The 23,800-nt window shown below is 43.1% G+C and overlaps 1 protein-coding gene across 5 annotated transcripts in view; it reads left to right on the top strand.

The window, feature by feature from the left end:
* The window catches only part of VPS13A (vacuolar protein sorting 13 homolog A), a 277,386-nt gene that overhangs the window by 154,980 nt on the left and 98,606 nt on the right, over positions 1-23,800 (top strand). For all 5 annotated transcript variants that reach the window (XM_074953217.1, XM_074953216.1, XM_074953215.1 and 2 more), the window contains exons 42-45: positions 3,908-4,009; positions 11,476-11,631; positions 11,811-12,072; positions 13,108-13,268. In XM_074953217.1, the coding sequence (XP_074809318.1) occupies positions 3,908-4,009; positions 11,476-11,631; positions 11,811-12,072; positions 13,108-13,268 (681 nt within the window). The remainder of the gene's footprint in view (positions 1-3,907; positions 4,010-11,475; positions 11,632-11,810; positions 12,073-13,107; positions 13,269-23,800) is intronic.

Raw genomic sequence — 23,800 nt, 5'->3', positions numbered from 1 at the left:
AATTTCCCCCCAGAAAAATGTCTTTTGCTGCTCAGCCCTCTAGAGGACAGTACAAATACAAAGTCCATTATTCCTTTAAGGAAATAATATGCACACAACTTGTTACTCCAAATGAAGTTACCCAGACACTTCAGTTTGAACACATGGTATTAAATAAAACAAGTTGAACTACAAAGAGAGAGATTTTAAGTGAGTACAAGCAATGAGGCATAACCCAGAAATGGTTACAAGAAAAAGTATTTACTGATGCCTAACTTAACAAACTACATTAGTTTCAAAGCAGAGTTTCCTCACCACATGCTTTCAGCAGTTTTAGTGATCAAACTTCTTAGGTCAGGACTCCTTCTCTCAGAATCCCAACTATTGCTTTCTTTGTCGCTGTCAATGCGACGGGTGGGGGGGGGGCGTGCCTTACGTGTTAGTCTTTCCTTTTTATATTTTCAGTCCCCCTCTTGAAAAACATATCCCTCTGAGAATCAGGAGCGAAGAGACTGTGTGGAAGGATATTCCCTGATGTTTTTTTTCACCTGTTTGAGCTTCCTTTGTCTTCACTTCCTGCTTGATGACTCCGTTTGCTGCTTAAATGCAAACTAAGCAAAGCACACATTCCTTTGTTTAGGACAAATCTGTTTGCCAGTTTCTGTTTGGGCAGGGCTGTGGGGTTTGGAACTTGTTGTTATCATACAGGATAATCTTATAATTTCACACACAATGTTGCCACAGATACTTGGCCAGAACAATATTGACCAGCAAATTGAGTTTTCAAAGGACACCTTACAAGGCATACTTTTTACAGAAATTATTATAGTAGGGCTTAGGGTGTGTATTCAGGGGTGTATTCCATCACACGAACCCTTCGTTAAGCACTATAAGATGGCCTCCTTTGTCAGAAAGGCACTGTAGGTAGTGGCCCAGAACTAATAGACTTTTCAGCAAGCTCACAAAAAGGAGGATGTTACTTTTGTTTCATAACTCTCCCTACATCTGTTCACTGCTCACCACTTCACAAATATCCAGAACTGCGGGAGACTATGGGCTGCAGACCAGAAAATTTCTCACTGATAGTTTCCTTTCGGCTAGCAACTCCTACAATTCTACCCACCCTTAATGGCTTAGAAGCCAAGGATGAGATCTGAAGTAGATTGGTTACCATATGACTGTCTACTTTGGTCTAATGTACATAGTTATTTCGTTATCTTGAGTTATTCTCAAACTGTACAACTTGCATAACATCATCCGGCAGCAAACTGGATTGTAAGGGGAATGGCCAGATCATGTGTTGCCCAAATGCTGATCTGCCTCGTGAGCTGCAGAGAGAGGAGGGCATCCCAGACATCCAGAAATTTGGGAGATGTTATTAGCAGAAAGGAAATTAGTAAGAATTTTCCATTCTGCTTTCTAGGGGAGCAGTGGGGGTACGTGTGGCCACATTCCCCTTCAGAGGGATTGAGGGGGGTTCCCCTGCTCTGTTCTTGATCTAGAATGTATTGAAGGATGTGGGGTAGCCTGGCTGCATCTCATCACTAAGGCTATGATTTTGTCACAAGGGTCACGGAATCCATGACTTCCAGAGACCTCTGTGACTTCAACCCATGGCGGCTGGGAGCTGCAGGGTACACCCACCTCCTGAGATGGTGGGGGCCCATGGCGCTCCAGGCAGCAGAGAGCCCCGCAGCTCCTGGCCGTGGTGGGGGGGCGTCACCATTCCCGGCCGCCACTGGTGGCCCCAAAGCTCCGAGCTGCCTCCGGGAGGCACTGGGAGCTCCGAGCAGCGGTAGAGGACCCCATAGCTCCGGGCTGCCTCCGTCTCCGGTGGTGGGGGCCCTGGGAGCTCCAAGCAGCAGTGAGCGGCCCCGCAGCTCCTGGCCACCGTAGGCAGTGGAGACCCCGCACAGCGGGCCCCTGTCATCTCCCAGCGGCTGTGGGTGGCAGAGGAACCCCACTGCTCCGAACTGCGGGCGGCGGGGGCCCCAAGAGCTCCAAGCCCTCACAGATGGTGGGGGCCCCCAGAGCTCTGAGCCTGGGTCCCTGCAGCTGCCCAGCCACCGCAGGTGGTGTGGGGACTCCACAGCTCCCCAGTTTGTCATGGATATTTTTAGTAAAAGTCATGGACAGGTCATGGGCTTCTGTGAATTTTTCTTTATTGCCCATGACCTGTCCGTGACTTTTACTAAAAATATCCGTGACAAAATCTTAGCCTTACTCATCACATCCCCTTATCACCATTATATGGTGCTTCTGAAGATTGACCAGGTAATGTGGTATCAATTTAAACTTAATTCATGTTTTCAGGTTTATCTTCACAACCATAAGGGCTGGAAACATGTTAATCTGCTTGCGTCAAACGTTTTTTATCAGGAGTATAATGTAAAACACTTATACAATTATCTCCTGTGTGTTTACATTAGACATTGACATTTTGGTATAATATTTGTTCTTGAGATTTGTACCTATGTCTTATAACGCTTTCATTCACCTTTCTTTCCTTAATCATTAGCCCACATGGATAGACTTCCATTGAGATTTAAGGGGAAACCTGGACTAATGTGGACTGCTAATAGATTAAATAGGGAGTACTGTGTATAGCGACTAGAGCAGGAAACTGGATACCAGAGCTGGGGACTAGGCTTTGTCATTGACTTGCTATGTAAATATAGCTAAATATCTCTGTCTGTGAGAGTCTGTTTACCTAAATGTAAACTCACAGGATGGTTGTGAGAATTAATGTTTAATGGGGTGTTTTGAGATCGTCAGATGAGAGCAGATATATATTCAAAGTACTGTGTGTAGTTTACTGTTGCATCCTAAGCTATAAATGAAATGTGTATTTACTAGGCAGAATTTTCTGCTGCATGAATCGTTCCTCTTCTGGGTGTATGGGGAGGGCATGTGAATGCCTGCAAAATTGCTTAAATCCAAGTGGCTAAAATATCTTCCACAAACTGGATCCATCGTCTGGAAAAGAAGAGGAGCCCTTGCTCCATGTACCCAGTATTCAGCCCTGCTAATTGTGTTGTGCACTGAGCTCAAGATTTGGCCCTATACAAAGAATAAAAGTGGAAAGTATGACCAACTTTTTCCAAAAACACAAAACACTTCTTGCATTAAAGACAGATAATGAATGTTTTCCCAGTATTATAATTCCACATAAGCAATTATAATAGTTGCCAGATGAATGTAGCATAATTATGACTAGGATAGGAAATGGTCCCTAAGACAATATCTCTTAAGACATTACACATTATGAAAGACTGTGAGAACCCCTGAGTTAGAGAATTGCTAATGGGATACAGAACTTTTCACTCTAGGCCACTTATTTATATTTAGAACTGGAAAAGTAAGTAGAAAATGAAATCTGTTGCCATCAGGTGGTGGTTTAATAGCCTGTATGAAATAGGTTGGTAATTTTAGTCCAGCTTATACTGGACATGTATCCACATCCCAGTGGTTCTATTGGCATGCTTCTCAAAGACACCAAAGGTAGAAACGGCTATGTAGAGAGAACTTATTGATTAAAATTGACACACGTTTATGTGGAATTGGGTCATGGGGAAGTTTGTGCTGCTGCCTTACGGGCCGTGCTTGCTTTGTGTTGTATAAGTAAAAGATTTTTGTCTCTAGTTCCCTTTATAGTCAGATTCTACTATCCTGGCCTCCATGAAATCAGTGACAAAACTCCTATTGACTCCACTGAGGCCAGGATGTCAGTCCCATGGTTTTTTCATGTTTTATTTTAGTTTTACTTAAAGGTTTTTTATATTCTAATATAATGAAAACAAACAGCGTGTTATAATGTCTTATTTTGAAGTTTCCGTTTGAGTCTATAGAGCATCTTTTATTATTTGCTGTTGGTTCTAAGGTGTATCTTTTCTTAATTCAGTACTCTGATGATTTTATATTTTTTTAGGTGCATTATTATAATGAGATGTTTGGTGTGTGGGAACCTTTGCTTGAACCACTAGAAATTGAAAAGAGTGATGAATTCAAACCATGGACTCTTGGAATCAAGGTATATTTTCAGAAGTGTAATCTGAAACTACTAACATACAAATCTACATTTTAAATAACTTTTGGGTTGAAACATGAACGGGTGGAGCAAGGCTATTTGAACTTAAAGTTAATACCCTGTTCAGTCGTGTATGCCAAGGGAATAGAATGCAGGGTAGGCCACAAGGCTCATATAACTCTAACTATTGTGACAGGGTCAGGCCAGATGGCTATAGGAGAGTAATAGAAGGCAGATATATTAGCCCTGGGCTAAGTAGGTCCCTTTTCCATGGGTAAGGTAACAGGGAAGGTTCCAGAACAATCTGGAACCTTCTGGAGACAATTAAGACAGACAGGTTGATTAGAACACCTGCAGCCAATCAAGAAGCTGCTAGTCAATTAAGGCAGGCTAATCAGGGCTCCTGGGTTTTAAAAAGGAGCTCACTTCAGTTTGTTGTGTGCATGTGGGGAGCTGGCAGCAAGAGGCGCTGAGAGTGAGAAAGCATACTGTTGGAGGACTAAGGAGTAGAAGCATTATCAGACACCAGGAGGAAGGTCCTATGGTGAGGATAAAAAAGGTGTTGGGAGGAGGCCATGGGGAAGTAGCCCAGGGAGTTGTAGCTGTCGCACAGCTGTTCCAGGAGGCACTCTAGACAGCTGCATTCCACAGGGCTCTGGGCTGGAACCCGGAGTAGAGGGTAAGCCCAGGTTCCCCCTAAACCTCCCAACTCCTGATCAGACACAGGAGGAGTTGACCTGGACTGTGGGTTCACGAAAACGGCCAAACTAAGGGCTGCCGTGAAGCTCCAAGGCGAGCAAATCCTCCAATAAGCACAAGACCCACCGAGGTAGAGGAGGAACTTTGTCACACTATGTATATTGGCTAAAAGTGAGTGCGGTTAGAATTTGATTGACCACACTTTTTTCCCCTCTTTGCATTCTTATATCTAGAGCATGTACAATCATGATTAACTTAGAGACAGAAACTGTTCACGGAATGCAGCATAGTGATTAGTCTACAGTGACTACTCACTTGCCAAAGTATATATTTAAAACTTCATTTTTAAATTGAATACAAAAACTGAAATTGAAAAAGAAAAGATGTTTTCTTTTTCACATTGATTAAACCAACCGTTGTTCTTTGAGTAGATGCAGCCTCGTATTTCATTTAGGTGTGTGCGCCCAGAGTGCTGGAGCCAGAGAATTTGCCTAGCAGTATCCATAGAGGGGCGGAGCTTGCGTCTTGTGACCGCAGCCCTTCCCCTGGCTCTGAGGTGGCACCACCCTGACCCCTCCTCGGTTCCTTCTTATCACCTGTGGCTGGAGTTGGAGATCTGTGTGGTTTTCAACCTCACAATCCTCTATTCAGTGGGGTTTTTTTCTAGTTCTGCATAGTTCATGAGTACCCCAGTATAGTGGTAGTTGTAGTTTGTCTCCTAATGATGCCCTCACCTGGATTTAAACATTGTCTGTGGTGTGGGTGGGGCAAACCCTACTAACTATCCCTACACACGGTGCTTGTTGTGTCTAGCTGAAGCCCATGTTAAGAAGCAGTGTTCGATTTGCAGATTGTTCGCAAAACAGACAGGTGGCCAGGAATCTCCATCTGAAGCAGCACCTGCTCAAATATGCCATGTGGACTGTTTCAGTATCGAGGCCCTCATCAGATCATAGGTCACCCTTGGATTCGGAAAGTGCTGCCGCTTCGCTTCCTGGAGCTGGCACCTCTCCGAAGAGATTAAGGAGTTGTTCCCCACCATGTGTGCTGAGGAAAAGGTCACATAAGACCAAGGGACGCCACTCCAGGTGCTGTGGGGACTTGTCTCCCTCCTTTAGAAGGAACATGGATTGACACATGGTGAATTCTGGTGCATGGGATGGAGCAGGTCCTGTCAGCTACTCCCCGACACTATGCCAGGAGGTTAGAAACCCTGTACCATTGACTCTGGTTCTGGCCCGAGGGTGTCCTTTCAGTCAGGTACCAGTGAGGGCGATGCTGGCACTGGCTGCTTCAGCGCTGGCAGTGTATCAGACAACAGGGACCTCCTTTGTCGTTCTGTCTTGACCTCTCCCTTGGTCCAGAACTTTGCCAGGGCTGTGTCCTTTATAGCTCTGTTGGCTGGACAGGCTGCTGAACCTATGGGTCTGCTGATGCTGCACCCTGGTGTTTCCCTTCCACACTCAGGAGAAACAGGGCTGGTACCAGACTTCTTATAAGCAACCTCCTCGGTACCAGGAACTACTTCAGTTTCTATGTGGCCAGCACTGCCAGTGTTGCTGAGGCAGCAGTCACTGCCTTCCACCTTGGAACTCTTAGTTATGTCAGTGCCAATGTTGACTTTGGGATCGACACCATTCCCAGCATCGGAGACTGAGGAGGAGTACTAGCTGCCAGCCGTACCATTTCCACCATTGGTATCAGCACCCTAATCATTCTGGGCTATGGACGAGTCAGACCGGCTACTTGCGCCCTCAGAACTGCCCCCACTGTTATGCCCTGAAGCTCAGCTTCCACAGCTCTTCACCATGTTGTTTTTGGGAGGCCTCGTTTTCGCTTGCCTTCAGGTGTCCATCTTATTGCTATTCTGGTGATGGAATCAGTTTCCATCCAAAGCACATAACCGATCCATCTCCAACACCTCCTGGCAATGATGGTGCTCAGATCCTCTTGGCTGCGCTGTGTCAATAGATCTTGGTTTGAGATTGTCGTGGCTGATGGTGCTGCCCAAGTATGTGAATGTTTCTACATTGGTGAGAACATAATCCTCTAGCCGTATTAGCGATGGTGAAGCAATATTAAAGGTCATGGTATCTGTCTTATTACTGTTGATTTTCAGTCCAGTTTGCTGGCTGAATGCGTTGAGTCGAGTTGTTTTTTCTTGTATATGGTATTGGGAGTGTGATAGGAGAGTGACATCATCTGTGAAGTCCAGGTCTTCAAGGGATGAGAAGAGTGCCTCTTGGCATGTCTTCTGTTGTATGCCGCATTACCCAGTCGATGGCAATGTTGAAGAGGATTGCAGACATGACACGCCACTTCAAAACTGAAATCACTGTGATCAACACTGCATGTAAAGTTGAAATAGAAGCTTTTGATGACATTGATTATATGAAAAGGAATTCCATATGCCTGCAGAATGTGCCATAGGCTGCTCTTGAGAATGCTATCGAAAGCATTCTTAAAGTCTATGAAATTTATGTAAAGTTGCACTGAACTAAGCACTGTTCTATTATGTTTTGTAGAGTGAAGATCTGGTCTGTGCATCCACGCTCTTTCCAAAAACCAGCTTGCTCTTTTCTGAGAATGCTATCAACTGCCTCTGATATATGCTGGACTACGATCTTACACAATACTTTGCTTAGCACTGATAAGTGTGATACCATGCCAGTTATTACAATCACTGAGAGTTCCTTTCTTTGGTATCTTCACTATAACCACATTGGTCCACTCATCCGGTACTTTTTTCCTTTCCCAGACTGATGTAAATAGAGGGGCCAGGATAGATGCTGCTAATTTAGGATTTACTTGAACAATTCTGCATTCAAGTTATCCTTACCAGGAGCATTCCCATTTTTTAAAGATTTGGTGGCTTGAATGATCACTTCCTTAGTTGGGGTGTCTGTGTTGATATCAAGATCTTCTGCCTCCTGGATGTTTGCTTCCTCTTTATGTAGCTCTCTGTTCAGCAATTCTTTGAAATGCTCTGTCCAGTGCATTTCTTGTTCTTTTTCGGTTGTTAGTAGGTGTCATTGTTTGTTCCTGATGAGTGTTTGTTGCTGTCTGCCTTTTACCACTGATAAGCCGTGTCATTTTGTAGATGGTTCCTTGTTCATCACGAGCAGCTGCGTCCTCTGCTTGTGTTGCCAGATTATCCATATAATGCCGTTTGTCTTCTCTCACAAGGCATTTGACCTCCTGGTGTGCCTTGCTATACTGCTCATGGTATTTGTCCTTTAGCTTCTGGGATTTTGTGACTAAAACTTTTTTCTTCAGGGCTTGTCTGGTTTCTGTGGAGTTCCATGTGCTGGGTGTAATCCACTCCTTCCTTCTCTTCTGCCTGTAGCCTAGACAGGCTTCACTGCTCTGTTTATAAATTGCTGTTACTTTGTTCCACTTCTTGTTAATCTCCTCATCTGCAATCCCCTCCTCTTCATCAAGGTCTGCAAGTGCTTGCAACCTGTTCTTTAACTGAAGAACGAAGGCTTTCTATATTTCAAGGGACTTTAGCTTGTCGATATAATGTCTATGTCCCTTGTTTGGTGGACCCACACATCTCAGTTTTAGCTGGATGGAGGCTGTCACAAGATGGTGGTTACTGCTAACATCTGCACCTGTTCTCACTTTCACATCTGTCTGTGAGCGTCGCCATTTGTCATTGATCATGATATGGTCAATCTGGTTCTTATCTCTGCCATTTGGAGAACAGCATGTCAGCTTGTGAATTTCACAATGTTCAGATAGGGTTCCACCGATGACTAGGTCATTCGTATTACAGAAATCAACACGCCTTTCTCTGTTTTCATTCAGCGTGCCACACCCATGTCTTCCAATTGCTTTGTCGTTGTTTGTGTTGTCCTTACCGACCTTGACATTCAGGTCTCCCGTGACAATAATTAGGTTGTGGCATGATACTCTCTCTTACTCTGCCTGTAGTGTAAGGTAGAATTTGTCCTTTACTTCCTCATCGCTGTCATTTATCAGAGCATAACACTGAATCAGGGTGATATTATTATGTTTCCCTTTCAGTCTGGCTCTCATAAGTCTGCTACTGATGGATTTCCATTCAAGGAAGGAATGCTCCACTCCCTTCTTCAAAAGGATGGCAACAACCTCATGGTGTTGTCCATCAACCCGTCCAGAAAACAGCAAAGTTTCTCTCCAGGCTGCTGTTAATCTTCCTGATCGCATCCATCTGCTCTCACTGACACCTAGGATGTGTAAGCTGTAGCGTCTCTGCTGAGCTAGCTTCCCTGCTTCGTACATTGTCCGTATGTTCAAAAAAACAAGTTTGGTTTTTGTCTTGGTGTTGAGCACTTCAGTCTTCATGCTAGTGGCTTCCTTTTAGCTTTCACCACTGGCAGTCATATGTGTCATTGACTCCTGAAGGCCATCACACACAGTAATGGTCAATTTCTCCATCGCTGTTTCTGTAATTTACTTTGTTTTTTACGGGACAGGGTTGTTAGCCCTGTGCCTAACCCCGAACCTGGAGGACCAAGGTGTCTGTTTTGTCTGGCCCCTACCCCACAGACCAATCCAGCGTGGCTGAGCCTATCAGGAGCAAAAAGCCCCTGCCGACACAGACTCTGGGGATCATTAGAGCATGCAAGCTGTCCTGCCATGGTAAGGCACAGAAACCAGAGCACAGCATGGCTGCTGCATGGCTGAATGAGGAGGAAGAGCTGTGTTCCACGGCTGTTTAGAAGGTTCTACTCAACATTAGAAATCCCTCTACCAGGATGGCTTGTTGGGCAAATGACTTTTCCTATGGTCATTAGCCCGTAGAATTGAACTGATGCTGGCTTCTATTCATGACATCTTGGAGTACCTGCTGCACCTTCAGTCATTGGAGTTTGTTCTTATTTCATTGAAAGTGCATCCGGCAGTGATATCTGAATTTCGTCCCCCTATTCAGGGAAGATCAGTCTTCTCCAGTCCCATGGTGACAAGATACTTAAAAGGGCTTCTTTGTCTACTCCTCCAGTCCAAGAGCCAGTTCATCTGTGGAACCTTCTCTGTCCCAGCAGCCTGATAGGACGTCAGTTTTAGCTCTTAGCATCTTGTCCCTTTCTGCTTTTGTCTCAGAAAACTGCATTCCTGGTAGTGATTACATCCATGAGGAGTATGTGAGAGTAGCAGGCCCTGATGGCAGGGCCTCCTTATACACAATTCTCCAAAGACAAGGTGACTTTACGACCATATCTAAAATTTTTGTCTAAAGCAGTTTCTCAGTTTCATTTGAACCACATGGTATACTTATCTGTATTCCTTCTAAGCTGCATTCATCTCTGGAGGAGCAGCATCTCCATAAATTATATGTCAGGTGATGTCTATCCTTCTGTCTGGACAGGACTAAACAGTTCTGTGCTTCGCCTTGCCTGTTTGTGTCATATGCAGATTGTATGAAGGGTCAGGTGACCTCTTCACGGATGATCTCTAGAGTTATACCATCCTGTATCAAGACTGCATATGAAATAAGTCAGTGGGTGTGAGCTCATTCGACGAGAGTGCAAACAATGTCAGTAGCGTTCCTCAGTGACTTTTCCATATTGAACATTGGCATGACTGGCATGTGGTCTTCCATAGGTACATTTACAAACCGCTTTGCCATCACCGCATTTGCCAGGGTGGATGCAACTTTCAGAAGGGTTGTCCTGCAATCCTTGTTTAGGTAGACTCTGAGCCCCTCCTCTGGGGACGCGGGGGAGGGTACTGCTTGTGAATCATCTAAATGGATTTACACAGCTGCATCTACTCACAGTAAGTAATCTTTTTTTCTTTAACTGTGGTTCTTCGAGATGTGGTGTAGATATGTATTCCTCGATCCACCTTCTGACCCCCTGCATTGGAGTCTATCTCTGGGCATTCGGTGCAAGGGAACTGAGGGAGGGCCTATGGTGAGGGTCTGAGGCCATGAGGTGCGAGCGTTACCCCTCCATGCATACTGCTAAGCAAATTCTCCTGCTCCAGCGCACCAGATGTGCACACACCTAAGTGGAATACATATCTGCATTACATCTCAAAGAACCACTGTTACAGTTACTCTCTCTGGAAGAAAAATCTGTCTGATTATGCCAGGTTTCAGCTATCATAGAACTTTAGTCTTTAACATTTTGAAACAGGTATTTTGAATGGAAACTATCAGAACCTTAACTATCAGAATCCTTGTCAGTGGTATAAGTTTTTCAATAGAGTGCAGCTTCCGGGTGCTGCTGAATTACAGCCTGCTTTTTTTTTAAGGATAGTTGCCCTCTGCTCAAGGAATGCTGTGTTAGTTGTGTGTGTTCCCTTAATAATCGGTTATATTTATGGGATAGTAATTAATCATATTTTATACTAAAAATAGCTTTTTATAGAGAAGATTGGATTTAAATTTTCAGATTAGAAAAAATACGGTAAACCTAAAATTTTGAGCAATACCTCTCTTCTTATAAACAGTAGAGAGAATAGTCCATAAAAGCTCTGGGGCTTGGTGTCAGCCTTTTCATTCTTATTTTATCTTCTGGATGCTGCTCTGATTTTTACCAGATGGTTATTATTCTCAGGGGACCATATCCCAGCTTTGAATAGTCAAAGTGCAGCTACTTTTCCTTCCTGCCCCCGACATACCCCCAGCAGTGGCGGGAATTCTGTCATCAGTATTTTCAGGCTGAGAAGTGCAGTCCAAATGTCTCGGATTGATGCAGAGATTATTCCTAGAAAGAAAATCATTGGACAATTAATTTCCCCTTTTCTTTTTTGGTAAAATTCATTTTTGGCTTTTTTAGATGAAAAAGAAGGCTAAAGGAGCATTAGAATCAGATGCTGAAGAAGAACGCTATAAGGTGCCAGAATATAAAACAGTAATAAACATCTCCTCGAAAGACCAGCTGAACATTACACTATCCAAATGTGGACTACAAATGTTGAGTAACCTGGGCATGGTAAGAAATATCACCTATCTGTTTAAATGGGACTTCTTCACAATCAAGAAATTCAGTGTTAGTTTAGATGACTTTTTATACAGGTAATCTAGATTTAAATAACACTTTGGTATTTAGTATCTCTTGGGGTTATTTGTGCTTTTAAATATATATCTTAACAAATTTATTTTGTTCTTTAGGCATTTGCTGAAGCAGCTAGCAAAACTTCAGACATCTTCAAAAAAGATCAAGCACCATTTGTAATAATGAATTCCTTAGGACTTCCCATCACTGTCTCACCAAGTGATTCCTTTAAAGTCCTTAATGTTGAGTCTGGAGCAAAAACATTTCATTTAAAAGATGGGGAAAGTCTAAACATGGAGTTTCTCAGAACTAAAAGTGAGAGTGACCAGTTCGCAGCAATGACCACCCTAAGCAGCAAAATGTTTTACATTCAGCTCAGTAAGTTGCATAATAAATCTTCTGCTTTTGTATACATCAGTAGTGCATCTTCCCAGTGAAGAAGATAATGCTTGCGTTTAATATGATTTTTATTGCTTGAAAGGAACAATTTCTGGCTTTCCAGTGACATAGGAATATCTTAAATCTTACTTTAGAGTCACATCAGATTTGTTTTGTGTGTATGTAAATATTTTTCAAATTTACATATGATACATTTGAGCATAATTACTGTGGTCTGCTGGTTTATTCTATGCCATAATGATGTAGGCCCCAGTTTTTGGACAGGCCTTGTCTCAGTTTTTGATTTTTGTGCCCGGAAACAAGTAGTTCAGACTTCATTTGCATACACAACTTTGAGTGCAAAATTGTGCCTCCAAAATTTGAGTCTATTTCTAGACAGTTTAAGCATTTATGTATTGTGGTCCTGGAAAAGGTGATTTTTAATAAAGATTTTAAAGAAAATTAGCATGGTTTATTAATTCAAAAAATAATGAACCTATTTTAATACTGTATAGCTTGCAATTGAATAACGTTGATAATGCTAGTTTATTAATTGTGAATTTGGGACTTTTCAAAACTAGTTTGTCAGAGTACCTTCAACCACTTATTTCATTATTACTGTGAAACATTAATGAGTGAAGCTATTGCACCACAGCAATAAACATTTTTTTTAAAAGATGCAAAACTTAATATAAATTATCAGTCTTTGCAAAACAATGTTGATGATTTTTAGTGGTAAAAGACACATTAAAAATATTAGAGATTAACTCATCCTTTCTAAAAACAATTTTGTAGCATTAGCCAAACTACTGAGAAATTTTACTTCTAAGAGAGTGACATTCAGATCAGAAATAGCATAATTCCATATTATATTTTGTAAACCGGTGAATATTCTTCATGTTTCCAGATTTATTGTTACAGTAAAAATTCTTGAACACAGATTTTTTTGTATAAATTGTTGGTTTTTCAAATGTATGTACATGCTGCTTTGATTGTTTCATTAATTTATAACTGTGTATTTTTTTCAACTTTGAGGTCCTCATAAACACTCCACTGCTGACAAGATTCCGTTGACAAAAGTGGGTCGATGTCTTTATGGAGTAAGACATGAGGAGTCAGGTGTTGAAAGATCCATTGTTTGTCAAATTGATACGGCAGAAGGGAGTAAGATGATAACTGTACGTTCTCCTGTACAGGTACTACAGTTTTCTTCCAATACCTTTTTATAAGACTGTTAATCTGGGTGATTGTATTGACTATAATTCCACATCACCCATGTTTACAACCATGTTTTAAGAACAGTTATTGAGAGAACTTTTCTAGCACAGATTCTCTTACCAGTGTGGACTGGAATTGTTTTAGCACTGTTACAGATAATCATTAGAGAGATTAGTACATTAGTACAGCACTTGCTTTATATAATCTATTTCACAACAGAAAAAGCCCATTCACACCAACCAGGGAAACAGCTATAACACAGTTTCAGATATTGTGGGGACAAGAACATGAGGTTCTGTTTGCCTATCCCCATGTGTGAATGTGAGTCTCTGTTCCCCAACAAGTTGTGGACTAGTCATGGAAACCTATTCCATAGTTGGGAATGTTTTACCTTAAGTCTTGTGGTATTAAGGAATGGTCTGAAAGAGCTTAAATGTATTCTGCAGCCCAACGTATCCCACAATTCTGGACAACTGGGACCCTCCCCTCCACTGAGCAGCTCATGGAGGTGGATCAAAGTTTTGGCCCTGTGCCCTCTGACCATACCCCCTCTGCTCCTGCTTGCTGCTAGTTCCTCTGCTCTGCATTAACAGTCAGTTGATGGTATGATTGCTCCTGCCCCCATTTATTTGTTAGTTTAATTTTTACCCTGTTTTTGAGCAGTGGCAGGCAGTTATTTCTTTCTGGCTTCCTCTTCCTCCTTGGGTCATTAACGTTTCGGTGGTTTAACTCACCTTATCCTCTGCCAAAGCTGTTTCCTGCTGGCTCCTCTGTCCCCATACAGGCAGGGCAGAGCAGTCAAAAAGCACCAGGTTAAATCCAAGCAGTGTTCCATTTGTGAGGTAGTCTTCCCAGGAATGACAGACAATGAGTTGTGCCTAGCCTGCACCCAGCTGACTTCCAAAGGCTCAACATATAGATGAATAAAACGAAGTTTCATTTGGGGAATCTGGCCTATATGGTGTCATCCCTTTCTTGGGGTGCTTCCTGACTTCAGTGGATCTAGCAGATGCATACTTCTGTATTCTCTTCAGACTGTGTCACTGCAGGCTTCTGAGGTTTGCCTATGGCAGGAAACATCAGTATCAAACAGTCTGGTTCAGCCTGTCCTCGGCCCCCAGGTTTACAAAGATGGTGGTGGTGATAGTTGCCAGACTCTGGTCACAGGGAACATGCCGGTACCCATTCCTGAACCACATGCTGATGAGAGCTCCATCACAGTCAGCAGCACACAGAGCCATGTCCTGGGCATTGATCTCCTACAGGTGCATGGCTTTATCAATTTCAAGAAAAGTTCCCTAACTCCATCCACCGGCATAATTCATCTGGGAGCAGAAATAGATGTGTTGATAGCAAAGATCTATCCATCACTAAAAACATTTCAGAAAAATCTTGGATCTTAGCTTGCTCTGGAGCTGCAGGAGGCCTACTATACCACTGCGCCTTCAAGTGCTAGGCCTTCTGGTGTCATATAAAGAGATCATTGCATCCGCACAATCACACATCAGAAGCCTTCATGCTAAAGATGTGGAACTGCTCCCTGGAATACATGACAGATTAAGTACAGATTCCAACACAGGTACTCCACTTCCTACAGTGGTGGTTGGACCATGACAGTGTCTGCAAAGTCATGCCCATCTGCCTTCAGGATCCTCTTTCTCACAACTGACTAGCACACTTGGAGACTCAAGCATCTCAGGGCCCTGGAGCCTGGAGGAAAATGCTCACGGCATAATCACCATAGAGCTGAGAGAGTGGTCAAGCTGGCTCTGTGAAGGTTCCATTCTGGTAGAGTGGAACTATGTCCTAGTTCAATCAGACAACACAACTGTGGTCACATATTTAAACAACCAAGGGGGAACAAGGAGTCTAGTGCTACATGCAGAGGCAATGGAAATAATGAAGGTGAGTGGAGCAGTTTCTTTCCCTCCAAGCGATCCCTATAAAAGGGGATCTGAAACAAAAAGCTGACTGGCTCAGCAAACAGAGTCAGTAACTCCAAGTGGTGATTGAATCAGAAGGTTTTCAGTCTTAGTGTTCAGACTTTCTGCCTCCATTCAGGCGACTTCATCACAAATCATACAAATGCAAAGAGGCCAAAATACTTCACCACGAAGACAGACTCCAGATCCAAGGGGACAGATGCCTTATCACACAGTTGGTCACAGGACCTTTTCTATGTATTTCCACTAGTGGGGAAAGTGGTCCAAACAAAGTTAGAACAGGCATCCACACTGGCTGAGGAAACACCTTGGTTTCTGACCTGATAGAGCTGAACCAGGGGCCTCCACTACAGCTTCCATGGAGACTGGAAATTCTCTTGAAGTCCTTTTCTTCATCTATATCTGAAATGATTTCAACTAACACAGTTTGTCTTTTGAGAGAGAAGCACTAGAACGTCTGGGCCAGCCCTCCAAAGTCTTTAAGGCCTTTACTTTCATTTAGGCCAGTATTGATACTAAAAGCAGAGATTAATAAGACTGGGACTTTTCAGCTTGGAAAGGAGATGACATTGGGGGGATATGATAGAGGTCTACAAAATCATGACTGGTGTGGAGAAAGTAAATAAGAAAGTGTTATTTACTTCTTCTCATAACACAATAACTAGGGGCCACCAACTGAAATTAATAGGCAGCAGGTTTAAAACGAACAAAAGGAAGTATTTTTTTCACACGCCGCACAGCCAACCTATGGAACTCCTTGCTAGAGGATGTTGTGACAGCCAAGACTATAACAGCGTTCAAAAAAGAACTAGATAAATTCATGGAGAATAGGTCCATCTATGGCTTCTTGCCAGGATGGGCAGGGATGGTGTCCCTAACCTCTGTTTGCCAGAAGCTGGGAGTGGGCGACATGGTATGGATCACTTGATGATTATCTGTTCTGTTCGTTCCCTCTGGGGAACCTGTCATTGGCCACTGTCGGAAGACAGGATCCTGGGCTAGATGGACCTTTGGTCTGACCCAGTATGGCCATTGATATGTTCTTATACTCCACTGTAATGTCCAGATTCATTTGCTGGTGCCAAGAGCACAGTGCAAATCCCATAAAACTAGGAATTCCAATCATTTTGGACTTTCTCCAAGAAGGCAGAAACAGAGGTCTCCAACCCAGCACCACTGTTCGTAAAATATCTGCTCATAGATAGTAGTGTGCTTTACATAGGGACCTCAGGCTCACTTGCAGAAAATCCCCAGGTAGCCAAATTTCTTAGAGTAGTACAATCTGACAGACCAGCGTTCAGGCGCCTCATCTAAAATGGAACCTACCTGTCCAGTGGTGTTACCTTTAAAACTATATCATCTTGATCATTGGACCTATCTTGTGTCCCTAGCCCAAAAAAACGTTTGCTTTATGAACTGGGAATTATTAAAAATAAAGGGAATCCTGATGCCTATTTATTACTTGCTCCCAAGTAATCAGCAATCTCCTGGAAGCATCCTTTAGATTCAACAGGACATACTTCATATTTAAATTTCTTTCAGTTTTTGTGCAGTGAGACACAGATTTAATTGTAGAAAGTCAGGGAATTTTTAGTCCTGGAAAGCCCACAATGCACCAATACTTACAGAAAGGCATAAGCTTTATTTTATTTATTTTTTCACTTTGTTCTTTGACATCCTGACTCATTCAGGCCCTCTTAATCTTCCTAGCTTCACTGGGTCCGACTACAGGAAGGGTCATATCTGTGACTTAATTGACAAATAGCTGATTTGAGATGTTCTGAACATTCTCATCCTTGAAGATGCCATATCCCTCATTGTTAATATCTGTAGCCCTTTCAATCTTTGGTGTTGGAAACAAAGGGCTGCTCTTTGAGTGACTATCCACGAGTTTCCCACTCTTTGTAAGCATGCTCTCACAAGCATGAGATTGTATTCTTTTGAATAGCAGTGTCCATTGGGCTGCACCTGCTTCTTTAGTGCCCTCTCGTTTCCTGTAGCCATGGACATAAAGGGCCTCGTGGCTGCAAACCACATTCAGTTCCTTCTTGCCCCCTATGATTGCGAGGTGGAACCCTGTAGTATCCATGTTCTTCGCTCTTAGCAAGTTAGCGAGCATAGTTTGTATTAGTTCAGAATAGTTGTTAGTTATTGTACTCTAGATGAGGTTTTTTTGGGGGTTTTTTTTTTGTTCCTTCCCCTACCCCCTGTTGGTTTAAAAGAAGTGTTAGACTTAAGAATAGAGTTGTGATATGTTTTCTTCCTGCCTATATAACCTCTGTATAAGGGCCTTATCCCTTCCCCCCAACCACTATATAGCAGTTCTGAAACGGCCAACCATAAATTGCTGGTGTTCACTCTGCCTCTCCTGCAGTGTACTGATGCCTAGGAATGACAGGCACTTCAGATGTCTGTTATGCCTGGAAGACAGACATGCTCCAGAATGCTGCTCTGTTTACAAGAGGACCCAGAAGGCAAGAGGTGCAAAACTGAAACACTTTCTCCCAGAGAGGCCCATGCAAGTCTCATTGGATCTTGGCAGACTTTCAGAGAATCTCCAGATATCAGGTTAATCCAGTGCCCAGGTGAGCTGAGATGCCAAGCTGAGTTACTGAGCCGTTTTGCATAAGCCCCTCTCGTTGTCCATTTTGGTGGTGTGCTCAGCAAGTGGCCAGAAGGAGCATCACTTCCAGGACCAAGGCAGATGTTGATTTCCTTCTTCAAATAGGGATCACAGGGATTTCCCCCTAATGTTCACTTCTCTAGAAGCCTAAAAGTGATGTCCAACACTAAAACTCAACCCAGCACCGATGGTCTCTGTCCATATCGTAGACCATAGTGCCTCCAATGCCAACCTCTCACCGAATACTCTGGCACTGAGCATTATGCTGCTGAGTGTCTCTATTGTGAGATGTCTCTCTTTAGCACAAATTACATTTTTCGGAAGCAATGGAGACTGCCGCTCCAGGGGCTCAAGGACTGTGCGTATCAGCAGCCATGTACTACTTGGTGCGAACAGACCTTTCTCATCGAGAGGCTACAGAAGGTCGTTACCAAATAACCCACAGGGCATGTGTAACAGAAGTGCCCCTCAACCTCAGAGGCACATAGCAGGGATTCCTCTCCTGAGCATGCCCCCTCTTCTCTGTGTGCGGCACAGTGAGAGTTTGGCAGAGAATTGAGGGATGAATCTTTGAGGGATACCAGAAAAATTGGGAACGAATAGGGAGCACCCTTTGAGTATCCACCGATGTTATCCTAACTACTGCTACCAATCGCATCTGTGCTCGTTCCCCTGGGAAGTAAATCCATACTCAGGCAATTGGCATAATCCGTGATCTTTACAGACAGATTCACTTTGCCAAGTATACAGCTTCATTTGTATCAGGCTTCTCTCCTGTCCTATTTTCAACTTGTAAAGGGCAAGGAAGAATAGAGTAGGAATGGCCATTCTCCCAAACCTTATCAGCCTCTGGCCATCTTATTGCTCTTTCCAGATAAAGCTGTTAGGGTCCGTCCTCCCCCCCCCACCCCACCCCCCATTCACAGCTTCTATGGATGAGCTGAAAGTCTTCCAGGACTTATTGAAAAGAATTATGGAGATTCTGGACATTCCACTGGGAATTTATACAGGAGAAAACACCTGTATAAGCTTCTGGATATTCTTTAGTCTTCCTTTATGGGGCAACTGGCTAATGTTAATAGCCCTTAATGATGGGCTGCTCAGACTGGCCAAAATGATTTGGCATTGCCTGTCTCAATGACAGCAGCCTCTAAAAGCAGCCAATCAGTACCACGTGACTGGTAAATGGTTTGAATATATTTACCAGTACACTATCTCTAATGCTCTTGTGGTGGAGTCAGGTCAAGAAAAATCAAATCAGCGAGGTCAGCTCAAATACACTCCTTTAGAGAAAGACCCAAAGAAATTAGACGTCTTTGGGAGGAAGGCATCTCTTCAGCAAGCTCTCAGACCACCAAATTATTGGGCATTACTCTCAAAATACAGCTTTCTGCTTTGGGACAGACTTTCCATCTTCATAGAGTCCTGAAAGACTAGCATAAGTAATTAAAATCCCTCATGACTGGCCCTTGAAGCAGCCCTCAGTGCGCCTGACCCAGCAGCCAGAACAATAGTCACCACCATGTTGAAGAGATCTTCCTGGTTGCAGGCATTGGAATTCTCAGGTAAGCCTTGAGGGACCTCCCACTTGAGGGCAATAAGCTCTCCTGTGAGGTATGGGTGAAGCACTCCATAATCTAAAGGGCTCAAGAACATTCCTAAGATCTTTGGGTGTGTACTCCCAACCCCAAAAGAGGAAGCATCCAACACAACCATTTTATAGACAGAGACCACAAACTCAGTCCTATCCACAGCAATGGTTTTCAGAACTCTTGAGGAGGTAATTTCACCAGAGGTGATCTTCTGCCTCTTCCCCAGCTGCCCCACAGTCTGAGGCATCAGGTAAGAAAAGGTTTTGACACACATCAAGACACTAGCTGGACCACCTTCAGATCCACGTTCCTCCACCACCCCTTTTTCCAACTGCTTTTCCTATTTCCAAGAAGCTTGGACTGAGGGTCCTCAAACTAATCAGCAAGGGGATGTCCCATATAGTTTTAAAATAGTCAAGCTTCTTTCCTGTCCCTCTTCAGGGACACTTCTTATGAGACTGTTGAAGCAAGAAGTACATTGCCCTCATTCAAGTGGGAACAGTAGGAGAAAGGTCTCCAGAGTTCAGGGATAGGTGATTTCAATCATATTGCTACTTAATGCCAAAGAAGAAAGGGGATTGGAGGCCTGTCCTTGATCTTCATAGTAATCTCAACACTTTCATCTGTTGCTTCAAAATTCTGTATAGTTCCCTTGCTTCTGTTATCTCCTCTTTGGATCCAATGGACTGCTTTGTGGCTCTTGACATACAAGACACCTATTTCTACATTTCATGGGACTCCCACTCCTTCCTAGAATGTGAGCAGTTATCAGAGAAAGCTAATGCTGAGCTGCTCAAATAGAAAATCTTTTCCATTTGGCTTTAAATATCTATCTGTTCTCAGATTTTCTGTTTTGGAGAAAGAAGTCTTGAACCACAGCCAGTCAGCTTTTCTGTAGTCAGCCAGCATCCAAGCTGTCAGATGCAATGTGCAGGGTCTGGATAGACATCTCCAAGCAAGTATCAATCCTCCAAGGACAAGAAATCAAACCATTTTCCTATTGCTAAGACCTTTGCTTCCTCAGAGCTGATCTCAACTGACTGTTCAGTAATGGAGGAGGAAGACTTCAGTGTCCAAGCTGGAAAGCCCACGTCCATCCTTGTCTTCTACAGATAACTCTGTAGTCTCCCTATTGTCTTCAATCTTGAAACAGGTAGACTTTGCTACCAAGTCCCCCAGAAGACTTTTCTGGATCTTGATCCATCTCTGAGGTATTTGCATTGCATCTCTACCTGCAAATACCAGAGGTGGTTCAGCTATCTCCACTAATCTCTGGGATTTAGCCATTCCCTTTCTGCCTTCTGAAGCAGAATCTTGGCCTCTAGAGCTGTAAATAAATTGGCTGTTTAGGGCTCCTACTTTGTCCATTGCAATCATAGTTCTGAAGCTGATTTTGAGACAGCAGTAAGCAAAATCATTTCACTTTTTTTATCCCTGAGGGGACCAGATTTCCAGAGCTGTGTCCCTTGAATGATACCATCTGCTGAGCTAATTTTTCCTTACTCCTTACTCGTCCATAGTGTCTCACTGTGGGATAGGTTGTTATCCAGTAGAAAAAGCTAAGCTGCTACCAGTATTTCCACATTTGTAAGAGAAGCACAGCACAGATGTTTCACACTGGAGAGGAGGTTATTCATAAAAAAGGAGTAATCAGATAAATACTTGATTGATACTTCATATATCAGAATTTTCTATAAGAGGATGCAGAGTCTGTCTGCTTAGTCTAATCACAGATACATGGGTTTATTGTGTAACTTCCACAGTTGATGATTTTATGAAATATATCAAATGAAGGCCTTGCCAAAACAGATCAGAATCAATATCTGATAGAAAAGTGAATACTTTTACATTTCCTTGCAGAAAATTCAGGTTTTTTTAATTTCATGCTTTTTATATTATTATCTTAATAATCAATTTGTATACACGTCTACATATTTCAGGGCACCTAAATAATATCAGACATCTCTCCCAAGCAGAAATATTATTAAGAAGATTAAAAAAGGATTTTTTTAAACAAACTAAACTGATTTAGCAATATTCATTACCTGTTTGTTGCCAATACTGAATCACACTAAGACATAAAAAAAAGTGTGTGTACATGAGCAACAGTAATCGTGTGCAGTTTTGATTATAACAGATGTGATGGCTGAAGAACTTTTTTTTTTAAACAGTTGCTATAATTTTGTAGTACTGTCTTCTTCTGTAAGTTTCTTGACCTGCAAACAGTTAACTTCATGTTTTGCTACAAGGAAGATCTTTTGAAAGGTATCGTTTATTATAGAGGTATACTTGCCTTTCCTCGAAAGCTAACTTCTTTTAAGTTTATTTCCTTGAAAAGGAGCTTACAGCTGAAGTCTAATTTTACTTCATTCTCACTCATGGTAGGATGGTTTTAGGCTAAAATATTTGTCTAAATATGAGTCAGTTCTTTAAAACACATGATATAGGGTGCCATATGTACAGGAACAAGGTGGTTAAGGTAGTATCTTTTATTGGACCAACTTCTGTTGGTGAAAGAGACAAGCTTTCGAGCTTACAGACATCTCTTCTTCAGGTCTGGGAAGCATAATCAGAGTGTCACTGCTAAATACATGGAGGAATATATCCTTTAACATGAGTAGTTAACACACATTTCAAGGGACCGTAAAAGGTGAAGTGGCCCGTTAAAACCCTTTCAGTCATAGGGGACAAAGAAAGTGGGGGAAGTCAGCTGGGGGGTGGGGAGAGGGACATTGTTAGCGGGTTATAAATTATTGTATAGTAACTCCTCACTTAACACCATCCCAGTTAACATTGTTCAGTTATGTTGCTGATCAATTAGAGAATGTGCTTGTTTAAAGTAGCACAATGCTCCCTTCTAAGTTGTTTGGCAGCCACCTGCTTTGTCCACTGCTTCCAGGAAGAGCAGCCCATCGGAGCTAGCTGGTGGGGGCTTGGAACCAGGGTGGACAAGCAGCCCCCCTTATCAGCTCCCCTAAGTTCCCTGTGCGGCAACTGCCCAGCAGGCTATCAATTGCTGGGCAGTTCAGCTGTCCCTCCCCCCACTGCGTGTGCTGCTCCTGCTCTCTGCTTGGAGCTGCTCCTGGGAGCCTCCTGCTTGCTGTGCAGAGGGGAAGAAGGGTGCTAGTGTCAGGTGTCCCCCTCCCCCCGCTCCTTTACCCCATCTCCACAGAGCAGGGGGATGGACATGACAGGGCTCAGGATGGAGGGAGCTTGCTGGCAGCAGCTGCTGTCTCAACTTGCTGATCTACTTAAAAAGGCAGTGTACTTAGAGTGGGGTCAGCATACTTAACGGGGCAAAGCGCTTCTTTCTCACACACACATGTGGTGTGTCTGTCTACACACACACACACACACAGTGTGTGTGTGCATGTGTGTTTCTGCCATGCTGTCTCTTCTCCCTCCATTTGTGCTGCCTTGTAGAGCGTGAGGCTACATTAACAATGTGTTAACCCTTGAGGGCTCAGCTGAGTGCTAGTTCATCATTTAACAGTAAGGCATTGCCTGGGAAATATCCACCCTCTTCCACCCTCTGACTTCACCACCTCAACCAAGCTTCACAATCATCATTGTTGTGTACAGTATTAAATTGTTTATTTAAAACTTAGAGTGTGTGTGTCAAAAAAAAATTCCCTGGAACCTAACCCCCCTTCCCCCGCATTTACATGAATTCTTATGGGGAAATTGGATTTGCTTAACATTATTTCGCTTAATCAACGGAGTTACTGTATTATGTTATAAATCCAGTGTGTCTATTCAGTCAATGATATTTAGTGTTTAGCAAAGTTATGAATTTAGGCTCCCTGGGTCATCTTTTGAAATTGTTGTGCAGGTTTCCTGTGACGATGAGGATAGATAGGTCAGATATAGTGATTGTGAAAAGTGAGATAGTATTTTGAAAAGCATTCACTCAAGGGTGAAATGGTGTTTTTGTCTCTTATCATGTTTCTGTGTGAGTTCATTTGAGAGTGTAGTGATGTTCTGTTTTCACCCATGTAGTTGTTGTTGAGGCATGAAATGCACTGGATGAAGTACAGCACATGTTGTGATAGGCATGTGTAGGACGCATGGATCTTGAAACATGTGTTGTGGGAGGTATTGATCATTGTAGCAGTGGAGATATGGCTACATGTTTTGCATCTGTTGTTTGCCATGGTGTGATGCTGCTTTGTATTAGTGTGTCCTGATCTGTGGAGAGCTTGCTTCTGATGATGAGCTTGAAGAGTTTGGGGGATTGTTTGAAGGCCAGAAGAGGTGGTTCAAGTAAGATTTCTTTCAGGATGGGGTCCCCATTAAGTATGGGTTGTAGTTTGATGATACCCCATATGGGTTCCAGTGTGAGGTGGTAGGTG

The sequence above is a fragment of the Natator depressus genome, chromosome 5 (genome assembly GCF_965152275.1).
Source record: "Natator depressus isolate rNatDep1 chromosome 5, rNatDep2.hap1, whole genome shotgun sequence".
NCBI lineage: Eukaryota > Metazoa > Chordata > Testudines > Cheloniidae > Natator > Natator depressus.
The sequence above is the reverse complement of the archived record's forward strand: the minus strand, read 5'-3'. Positions and strand labels throughout refer to the sequence as shown.